Below are 12,298 nucleotides of genomic sequence, written 5' to 3'. Positions count from 1 at the left end.
CCACGGCTTTGGTAAATGAGTACATCGCTAAGTGATGAGACGCTGCATTATTTGTTTAAAAAAGTCACAATGGGGCCTAAGAGGGTTAGTGATAACAACCAACCAAAAAGATAATTGGTTGGGAAAAATCTGTTTGGTACTCGGACAGATCGGCACTTCAACAGCCTTCAGGGAAGAATTAAATTCAAGTGCAGAGGTTCCACTATACATCACCACTCTAAATCACGATACATAACTATACAAAATTTCACATCACTGCAACACATTACTACAAACATCACTACATATCAACGTCACTACAACACATTACTACAAACATCACTACATATCAACGTCACTACACACAAACATCACTACATATCAACATCACTACACACAAACATCACTACATATCAATGTCACTATACACAAACATCACTACATATCAATGTCACTATACACAAACATCACTACATATCATGTCACTGCTCACAAACATCACTACTCACAAACATCACTACATATCAATGTCACTATACACAAACATCACTACATATCAATGTCACTACACACAAACATCACCACATATCAAAGTCACTACACAAAAACATCACTACATATCAACGTCAATACACACAAACATCACTACATATCACGTCACTGCTCACAAACATCACTACACAAACATCGCTACATATCAACTACACAGAAACATCACTACACACAAACATCACTATATCAACATCACTACACACAAACATTACTACATATCATCATCACTACACACAAACACCACTACAAATCAATGTCACTACATATCAACGTCACTACACACAAACGTCACTACATATCAACGTCACTACACACAAACATCACTACATATCAATGCCATTACACACAAACATTATTACATATCAATGTCATTACACACAGACATCACTACATATCAATGTCACTACACACAAACATCACTACATATCATCACTACACACAAACATCACTACATATCGTCACTACACACAAACATCACTACATATCAACGTCACTACACACAAACATCACTACATATCAATGTCACTACACACAATCACTACATATCAACGTCACTACACACAAACATCACTGCATATCATCAACACCAATACACATTTATATATCATTACACAATTATACACTTCAACACCATCACTAAACATCAACACCATTACTACACATCAACACCATCACTACACATGAACAACAATCACTACACACACACACAGTATACTACACATCAGGGCCAGGAGCTGTGACTCAACCCCTGCAACTACCCTTAGGTAAGTGCATTAGACACTCTGTCACTATATATCAACAACACTGTCACCATTACTCTTCTTCACAACAACTCATCCAAAAGAAATATTCGTCATTGCTTTTCACTATCGCAGACGTATGACTAATATTCAATAATTGTAACTTGACTATATAACTGTTTGACTGACTATTGAGAATATATCACGGGTCATTTTCTCAGTAAATTTTAATATTCAAGTGCATTTCTGACTATATAAATAGTTGACTGACTATTGAGAATATAACCCTGGGTGATTTCTTAGTAAATTTTAATATTCAAGAATTCTAACTTGACTATATAAAATAGTTGGCTGACTATTGAGAATATATCCCTGGGTGTTGTCTCAGTAAATTTTAGTCAAGAACATTCCTTTGGCTATATAAAATAGTTGACTGACTACTGAGAACATATCCCTGGGTGATTTCTTAGTAAATTTTAATATTCAAGAATTCTAACTTGACTACATAAAATACTTGACTGACTATTGAGAATATATCTCTGGGTGTTTTCTCAGTAAATTTTAATATTCAAGAACTTTCCCCTGACTATATAAAATAGTTGACTGACTATTGAGAGTATATCCCTGGGAGCTTTCTTAGCAAATCTATATATAAATCAGTCGGCTGATTGGAAAAGCTTGCGTGCTCACTTTTATCGCGGCTGCTTCTTCCTCTAAGTCCGTCGCCTAGAGAAAAATGGACTGGTTCAAAATACACTCTCGCCGACTTCGGGAGAAATCTGTTGATCCCAAGTGGATTCTGGAAAATGAAAAGGACCTTAAAATTAAGGACCTCGGTTATGGAGGGTGTGGTAAGACCCAGCTCTGGAATCTTCCGGGACACGACACACCAGTGGTCCTCAAAAACATCTTTGATCCTAATACCCGAGAAACGGATTGTCTGCGCGAGGCCCAGATCTTGGAGAAACTCAATGGTGCAGGTGGAGCTCCCAAACTTCTGGGTCTGTCTCCTGAGATAGGTTGTTATTTTATGTCTTTTTTGGGATTAGAGGACCTTGAAACACTTAGCCACAACCAGGAGATAGGTAGGGAAAAATTAGATGATTTGTTTTGGCTAAAAGCCATAGAAAGCATCATCAAGAATTTGATTAAAATCCACAAAAAATGCATTGTCCATCTGGACCTTAAACAAAACAATGTAATGGTAGACAGAACCGACCCAAAATGCCCAAAAACCTCTATAATTGATTTTGGACTTTCAACTCACCCAGGCCAACCTTGGGTTTATGGTGACTATGAAAAGAACCGCATCGACAAGTTTTTGGAATTCAGCCCCTGGACCTGTTATGAAGCTGCTATGGGCCAGCCTGTCACAACAAAAAGTGATGTGGTGGGAGTCGCCCTGCTCATCAAACAGGTTATTGGTATAATGGATCGTAAGCCCCACCAGCTGATGACCATGGCCCTGAAGGGCCTCAGCCGGGACCCAAAGGAGAGACCTGGCCTTAAGACGTACCTCCGAACAACACAAAAAATCATTAAATTCTTCAAAGCCAAGTTTGGTTGAGCTCGGATTTTTTTTGTTTATTTTTTGTTACATATTGACAAATTTGGTTGACCTCGGATTTCTTTTGTTTATTATTTGTTACGTATATTGTAAAAAAAAAAAAAAAAAAAAAAAAAAAAAAAAAAAAAAAAAAAAAAAAAGGAACTTGAAGAGCAGCCGCCTCCACGTGGCAAGTTCTGGGTACCTTGTGTAACTGAGAGTACTTGGACACTCATGTGTGACTGTTGCTACATGACCAGTCATGAGTGAGTGTGCAGTACACGATCAGTTACACAAAGTAGCTGAGAGCTGCTCACACCATGTAATGTCTGGATCTAGAGAATATGTTAAGATGGACAACAAATGTAATCCTGGACAATGTAGTGTCTATATACCAAGGTACCATCACCCGAGAACCAGATATTGAGTTCACTGGCAAGAGTTTCTCTGACAGGCTTTATGGACATGCAGAACAGACAAGGGGATGAGAGGGTGTCCCTTTTGCACCAGTTCATGAGTCAATTGCATGTTTCCCAAACAGGAGTTTAGAAGTACCACTATAAGAGGGAGGGGGTAAAGGAGGTTTTGTGGGCAAGGGCTTGGACTTCCATTCATATGTGCATGAGTGTTAGGAGTGAATGGACCTGACAAGCTGTTGGAGTGTGAGCAGGGTAATATTTTGTGAAGGGATTCAGGGAAACTGGTTAGTCAGACTTAGAGTCCTGGAAGTGGGAAGTACAATGCCTACATTTTAAAGGAGGAATTTGGGATATTGGCAGTTTGGAGGGACATCTAAATTGTCGTATCTGAGCACCTCTGCAAAGACAGTGATTATGTATGAATGGTGAAAGTGTTGAATGATGATGAAAGTTTTTTTCTTTTTGGGTCACCCTGCCTTGGTGGGAAACAGCTGTGTCAAAAAATATACATATTTATATACACCTACCATCTGACTTGTGACCGAGTTTGGTTCTGAGAAACCGGTCGTCAGTCGAAATGGTTGTAAGTCGAACTTTACTATTGAATATCAACAAAACATTTTTGTAATGACTTTATTTTATTGTTTTATGTTGGTTTTTCATGTTTTACTTTACTTTTTGTTGGTAGTATTGTATTTTATACTGTAAGGTTTAGAATAAACACTGTGTACAACACAAATAGTTGTTTATTTCCCAGAAATTTGGCATAAAAAACATGGTCATAAGCCGAGTGGTCATAAGTCGAGCAGGTTGTAAGTTGGATGGAAGGTGTATATACTCCATCTCCTCACTTAGCGACATAATCCTTTACCAAGGCCTCAGAGTTACGATGGGCTCTCTGACTGGTATGAATACCTAAATAATGTATATTAGAGTTGACTTCCTCTATTCTGTTTATTAGAATACACAGTACACTACTGTATAAACATTTAAAAATATATCAGAAATGTTATAAATGGTGCTATGGTGACATTAAAACAATATCAAAGATGGTCGACACAAACCCACAACCATCATAGTATGCTCCTCACTTAACAACGAATTCATTTACCGACGTGGTCTTAGGAACGGAACTCTGTTGTTAAGTGAGGAGAGGCTGTATATGAGTTTATGAGATGAATAACTGACTGACTGACTTGTTTGAATGACTTACAGAATTGACTGACTTACTGACTTGACTGACTTACTGAATGACTTTCTGACTGGACTGACTAACTTAAAAGTTAGACTTTTTGAGTGAAGAGGTCTCTGACAAATCTAGAAGCAGTGCTCTGAAACAGTGTCTAGAGCAGCTGATAAAGTGGTACCTTGAGATACGAACTTATTTCATTCCAGAAGGCTGGTCGAGTGCTGATACTGAATGAATTTGTTCCCAAAAAAGTGATGTGGTGGGAGTCGCCCTGCTCATCAAACAGGTTATTGGAATAATGGATCGTAAGCCCTACCAGCTGAAGACCATGGCCCTGAAGGGCCTCAGGCGGGACCCAAAGGAGAGACCTGGCCTGAAGACGTACCTCCGAGCAACACAAAAAGTCATTAAATTCTTCACTGCCAAGTTTGGTTGAGCTCGGATTTTTTTTGTTTATTGTTACATATTGCCAAATTTGGTTGACCTTGGATTTCTTTTTATTATTTGTTACGTATATTTTAAAAAAAAAAAAAAAAAAAAAAAAAGGAACTTGAAGAGCAGCCGCCTCCACGTGGCAAGTTCTGGGTACCTTGTGTAATTGAGAGTACTTGGACACTCATGTGTGACTGTTGCTACATGACCAGTCATGAGTGAGTGTGCAGTATACGATCAGTTACACAAAGTAGCTGAGAGCTGCTCAGACTACAGTAGACCGTCATTTAGCACGAGTTTATTTGGCACGATTTGGGTATAGCACGACTGAAGAAATGCGGCACAATTTTATGTAACATTAAATTTAACACGGTTCAGTTTGTGGAAAGGAAAAAAAATCGCTTTTCCTGAAGTGGCCGCCTTGTTGTGGGTCAACCAGGCAGACCTCCTACCATCTGCTGCCACCCCCCCCCCAAACCACCCCACAATTCGTACTTCATAGTGTCCAGTCCAGTCCATCTCTGCTATAAGGTAGCTGTGTTTGTAAATTGTGTTTTGATCATTTAATTTGTATCTACCAAGCAATCATGACACCCAGTAGGCACACCAGTGTTGCTGAAAGTGCCAAGAAAACCTATAAGCATTTAAGTCTTACATGTAACAAAGTAAACAAAGATGTAAGACAAGAAATACCCATAATAAAGTGTTACTTTGTACACTTCAAAAGAGGTGAGTGTGACTGACTTGACTGAATGACTTACTGACTTGACTGAATGACTTACTGACTTGGCTGAATGACTTACTGACTTGGCTGAATGACTTACTGACTTGGCTGAATGATTTACTGACTTGACCGAATGATTACTGACTTGACTGAATGATTTACTGACTTGACTGAGTGATTTACTGACTTGACTGAGTGATTTACTGACTTGACTGAATGACTTACTGACTTGACTGAATGACTTACTGACTTGACTGAATGACTTACTGACTTGGCTGAATGACTTATTGGCTTGGCTGAATGACTTACTGACTTGACTGAATGACTTACTGACTTGACTGAATGACTTACTGACTTGACTGAATGACTTAGCTGAATGACTTACTGACTTGGCTGAATGACTTACTGACTTGACTGAATGACTTACTGACTTGGCTGAATGACTTACTGACTTGAATGAATGACTTACTGACTTGACTGAATGACTTACTGACTTGACTGAATGACTTACTGACTTGGCTGAATGACTTACTGACTTGGCTGAATGACTTACTGACTTGACTGAATGACTTACTGACTTGACTGAATGACTTACTGACTTGACTGAATGACTTACTGACTTGACTGAATGACTTACTGACTTGACTGAATGACTTACTGACTTGACTGAATGACTTATTGACTTGACCAAATGACTTATTGACTTGGCTGAATGACTTACTAACTTGACTGAATGACTGACTTGACTGAATGACTAACTGATTTGACTGAATGGCTTATTGACTTGACTGAATGACTTATTGACTTGACTGAACGACTTGCTGACTTGACTGAAAGACTTACTGACTTTACTGAATGTCTTACTGGCAGGAATGAATGACTTACTGACTTGAATGACTTACTGACTTGGCTGAATGACTTACTGACTTGACTGAATGGCTTACTAACTTGACTGAATGACTTACTGACTTGACTGAATGACTTACTGACTTGACTGAATGACTTACTGACTAGCTGACTTGACTGAATGACTTACTGACTTGGCTGAATGACTTACTGACTTGGCTGAATGACTTAATGGCTTGGCTGAATGACTTAATGGCTTGGCTGAATGACTTACTGACTTGACTGAATGACTTAGCTGAATGACTTACTGACTTGACTGAATGACTTACTGACTTGACTGAATGACTTACTGACTTGACTGAATATGAGGTAGTACAATTTATGATACAGACATACATTTTTAAACCATACCACGGGTGGGGTTTGATCCCACGGTCAGAGAGTCTCAAAGCTCCAGTCAACGGCTTTGAGAGAACTTGAGCTAGAGTTCGTCACGGCCACGCTAGCTGGAGATTCGTCTGTAAAAACTTGCATTTGTGGTCACAGTGGTGCCTATGCTAACCTTCCTATGGTGTAGAAATATACCTGGTTGGACGAATCTTATTGTGGCTAGCTGGTCCAGTGGCTAACGCGATGGTCTGGAGTTTTGAGACTCTCTGACCGCGGGATCAAACCCCACCCGTGGTATGGTTTGTTTGCAATCGTGCCATTACGATTTAGTGAGTCATACACTTTTAAGTTTGTAATAATGGCTTAATAGTTAAAGGATAATAAAATATTTGGGAGAGTTGCTTCAAATTTGGTCAGAGATTAGCATAGTGTGGGTATGGTTGTTATTGTGAGATGAGATAATTTTTAAGAATAGTCCTAAATTGATTTGTGGGCAGGGGACCTCTTGCTGCTTTGGGTAGGGTAAAGAGTTCCAGATCTTCAGGCCCTTTATGTGCATTGCATTTTTTGGATAGCGTGAAACGGACATGAGGGATATCAAAAAGTACTTTGTGCCTCATGTTATGCTTGTGTATTCTGTTGAAGCTGTCTAGGAGAAGTTTGAGTAGAGGGTTGATACGGGGGTTTAATGTTCTGTGTATATAGTAGGCACAATAATTATTATTATAATAAAAAAGAAACGCTAAGCCACAAGGGCTATACAGCACTAGGAACAATAATAAGTTTGTATATTTTGTATATTAAGTAAGTTCGAACTCTTGAAGAGTGGTTGGGTGTGTTGTCTGGCACTGGAGTTTGTGATCATCCACACAGCAGCATTTTGTTGGGTTAATAAAGGTTTAAGGTGATTGGCTGTGGTGGATCCCCAAGCACAAATACCATAGGTGAGGTAAGGGTATATTAGAGAGTGATATAAAGTAAGGAGTGCCATTTGAGGTACATAGTATCATATCTTGGAAATGATGCCTACCATTTTGAAAATTTTCTTAATTATATGCTGGATGTGGGTCTGAAATTTAAGATTACAGTCAAGGTGTAGACTTAGAAATTTGCCCTCAGTGTGTCTTGTAATAGGTGAGCCATTTATCGATATGTTTACCTGAATATTTAATGCTCTGTTTCAAAAAAGCATGAAGTGGGTTTTGTCTATATTGAGAGTGAGTTTGTTGGTTGTCAACCAATTTGATATTTTATGTAGCTCACTATTTACAGTGTCGCTAAGTATAGCCGGGTTTGGGTGGGAGAAGACATAAGTGGTGTCATCTACGAATAGAACTGGTTTAAGGAGTTGCGATGGATTTGGGAGGTCACTGATGTACGTAAATAAGAAAGAGTAGTGGGCCTAGAACACTTCCCTGTGGCACTCCAACAACTACAGGCTGAATAATGGAGGTCACGCCCCGGTGGCCTGGTGGCTAAGGCTCTCGCTTCACACACGGAGGGCCCGGGTTCGAATCCTGGCGGGGTGGAAACATTTTGACGTGTTTCCTTACACCTGCTGTCATGTTCACCTAGCAGCAAATAGGTACCTGGGTGTAAGTCGACTGGTGTGGGTTGCATCCTGGGGGAGAAAACTGAGGACCCAAATGGAAATAAGTCAGACAGTCCTCGATGACACACTTACTTTCTTGGGTTATCCTGGGTGGCTAACACTCCGGGATTAAAAATCCGAAGAAAATCTTATCTTATCAAGCCATTTGTGTATACATACTGGTGTCTGTCACTTAGATAAGATTTTAGGTAATTGAGAGTGTCTTTTGACCCCATAATGCTCTAGTTTTAGGTGGAAGATATTATGGTCTACTGTATCAAATGCTTTCCGTAGGTCTATGAAGAGCCCCAGATAATATATATACAGTGGACCCCCGGTTCACGACATTAATCCGTTCCTGAGAACTCATCATAAACCAAAATTATCGGAAAGCGAATCAATTTTCCCCATAAGAAATAATGGAAATCAAATTAATCCGTGCAAGACACCCAAAAGTATGAAATAAAAAAAAATTTTTACCACATGAAATATTAATTTTAATACACACAAACTGAAGAAGACATGCACAGTTACATGACACTTACCTTTATTGAAGATCTGGTGATGATTGATGGGATGGGAGGAGGGGAGTGTGGATGGTCTTAGTGTTTAGAAGGGGAATCTCCTTCCATTAGGACTTGAGGTAGGAAGTCCTTTTCTGGGGTTACTTCCCTTCTTCTTTTAATGCCACTAGGACAAGCTTGAGAGTCACTGGACTTCTGTCGCACAACATATCTGTCCATAGAGGCCTGTACCTCTCGTTCCTTTATGACTTTCCTAAAGTGTTTCACAACATTGTCAGTGAAATAGTCACCAGCATGGCTTGCAATAGCTGTGTGAGGGTGATTTTCATCGCCCTTTTCACAAATGATCGCTTGAGAGATGCTATCTCCTGCTATCTGTTTTTCATTTAACCACACCAATAACAGTCTCTCAACATTTTCTAACACTTGCGGTCGCTGTTTCGTAATCACAGTTGCACCTTTTGCAAGAACAGCTTCCTTGAGAGCCGTTTTCCTGCTCACTATAGTAGAGATGGTTGATTGGGGTTTACTATACAACCTGACCAGTTCCGACACACACACTCCACTTTCGTACTTTGCAATTATCTCTTTCTTCATTTCAACAGTCATTAGCACCCCTGGTCTCGAAGGGTAGGCACTAGGAGCTTTCTTGGGGCCCATGGTGACTTATTTTGCAGAAACAAGCACCAAAAACAGTGATAATATGGATAATATGGAATGTACCGAACGTATCCTTAGATGCGCGCACACTGGCTGGCTTGTAAACACTGGTACACGCGGGGGAGTTCAGGCCACAAGTGGATACGTCTCGTACGAATCGTATCGCATACCGGGTTTTGTATCGGGAAGCGAGGCAAAAATTTTTCGATCAAATGCATCGGCAACCGAATTTATCGGATACCGGTAACTTCGGGAACCAGGGGTCCACTGTAGTAATTTGAGAATCTGAATACTGTAATTGCATCAATCGTGCTTTTTTTTGGCCTAAACCCAAACTGGCAGGGGTTCAGTATGTTATGGGATAGGAGATAGGAGTAAATTAGTTTATGTATTATTTTTTCAAAGATTTTTGAGAGTAAAGGCAAGTTAGATATTGATCTGTAGTTATTGAGTTCTGTAGGATTGCCTCCTTTGAGGATCAAGATAACCCTTGCTGGCTTGAGTATAGATGGGAATGTTGAAGATTCAACAGATTTGTCAAAGTGCTGCAATAATGGGGGATAGCACACGAGCTGCTTATTTATAGATGATTGGTGGCAAGTTATTTAGGTCTCCTGCCTTTTTTTTAATGATTTAATTATTAGAGAGACTTCAATAGGATTTGCTGGTGCTAGATATAGAGTATGTATGTGGGTAACTACCAGTGAGGTAGTCTTGTGGCTGAATATGTGCATTTGGGATTTTGCTTGCTAGTTTCAATCCTATAGTAGAAAAGAAGACATTAAGTTTGCTGGCAGTGTCTATAAGCTGTATGTGTGATTTGTCTGGTTTCGCTAAGTTAATCTTTCTGTTTCTAGACAGTTTTTTAGAGCCCAAAATTTCCGATAAGGTTTTCCAGGTCTTTAATATCACCTTTTATTTCATTAAATCTGTTTACATAATACATTTGTTTGGACTTCCGTATTAGATTAATAGGTATTGAGGTGTATTGTTTTGTTAGTTCTTTTGTTATTAGACTCTGTCTGAGTTGTTTTTTGTATACAGTAGGGTCCCACTGCTTTCCGGCTACTGCCGGAAAGCAGACATCACCGGAAAGTAGAACGCCACTTGTTACCACTTATAAATGTCATACAATAAGTTTAAACTAACATATATTAAGTTAGCAATAGAAGATGGCATTAAAAACAATAAAAAGTAAAATACACACGCAGTACACTCATTAATTACCACAAAATATTTGTAGTCGTCATGTAGGGTGATAAGTGAGTAGTGTTTATTGTAAGAAGTTAGGTGTGGTAGGTATGGCCACCCTACCCACACGTAATATACGTAATATAATTTTGAAAAAATATCATAGATGGATTAAGCAAAATGTCTACGTTAATGTTTTATGTGATATTTAATGCGCCTCATAGTGATTATTATTGTGTTATTATTATTATCACTATTATTATGGCATCTTCAAGACTATTAAGACACTCTTAGTGATTTTAATGTGCACGTGCATGCCAGCAGTGTGTAAGTTGACTCAGGTACAGGTACACATAAGTATAATTATCAGAGTATGTATATATAAAATACGATATAACCTTAAAAATACTTGAAATTTTGGAAAGTTTCCAAACACAATGGAGATGCAGTGCTCATGGAGAATGTAAACAAACAGGGTGGGGCACGCCGTATTAGGAAGACGGGGAGCTGTATACTGTGGTCATAATTTGAATTATTATTATTATTATAATCAAAAAGAAGCGCTAAGCCAGGTCATAATTTGAAATCGCCGTATTAACGCAACGCCATAAAGCAAAACGCCATAAAGTGGGGCCCTACTGTAGATGTTTTTTACCAACAGATTTAAGTATACTATTTGTAAGCCGGGGTTGTTTAGTCGCTTTGCTGAGATCTGCTTCATTTTCATTGGACAATGTCTATTATAGAGGTTATGGGTTTTGTGTAGAAATATCCTGACACATTCGTCAATATCGTGGTTGTCCACTAACTCACCCAGCCAGTGTTATGTAAGGCAGTAATAAATTATTTACTGATGACTCATCATGTAGGCGAAAATTATTATTATAATCAAGGGGGAAGCGGTAAACCCGTAGGATTATACAGCACCTGTGGGGGGGAATGTGGTAGGTATTCTGGCTTAATTCAGGGAATTGGAGCACAGATCCAATTCCCTAGAACAAGAGCCCCTCACCATCATCAAGGAACCTGCCTTCAAGGGTGTGTACACCTGGAATATACCTGGAGTATACCTGGAGAGGGTTCCGGGGGTCAACCCCCCCCCCCCCCCCCTCGGCCCGGTCTGTGACCAGGCTCCGTGGTGGGTCAGGTGTGAGGTAGTCTGTAGATTGCTCCAACTATTTTTTTTTTTTTAGGTTTTTGGAAGCGAATCTGCCAAATATATATATTGACCATATTCATCCCTGGTCGAATGATTATATAAACCCATGAAAGCTATGATAAGTTAAACAAAATGAACAAAATCGCTGGTACCTTTTTTTTTCTTCCTTCTTCTCAATTACCAGGCTAATTTTTTTCAGCTTGAGCGAATAGCTGCTACGTACGAATTTCTTCATGGTGGACACTGTCCTGATGTTGAGGATGATGTATTGTGAGGTTATACAAGTGTGAACAAGGACAGCATCCTGGCCATGCTGTCTTCTTTCTGTTGGGTTTATAAGGGTCACTGGCGGCGTA

At 39.4% G+C, this 12,298-nt stretch overlaps 1 protein-coding gene across 4 annotated transcripts in view; it reads right to left on the bottom strand.

Annotated features, from left to right (window-relative positions):
* The window catches only part of LOC128684914 (uncharacterized), a 60,510-nt gene extending 48,212 nt beyond the window's left edge, over window positions 1–12,298 (bottom strand). For 2 of the 4 annotated variants that reach the window (XM_053771267.2, XM_070099119.1), the window contains exon 1: window positions 12,095–12,298. In XM_053771267.2, coding sequence (XP_053627242.1) covers window positions 12,095–12,177 — 83 coding nt within the window. In that variant the 5' untranslated portion in view covers window positions 12,178–12,298. The remainder of the gene's footprint in view (window positions 1–12,094) is intronic. The other 2 variants (XM_053771268.2, XM_070099126.1) reach the window with 2 other exon arrangements.

This window comes from Cherax quadricarinatus, chromosome 5 (assembly GCF_038502225.1).
Source record: "Cherax quadricarinatus isolate ZL_2023a chromosome 5, ASM3850222v1, whole genome shotgun sequence".
NCBI lineage: Eukaryota > Metazoa > Arthropoda > Malacostraca > Decapoda > Parastacidae > Cherax > Cherax quadricarinatus.
The sequence above is the reverse complement of the archived record's forward strand: the minus strand, read 5'-3'. Positions and strand labels throughout refer to the sequence as shown.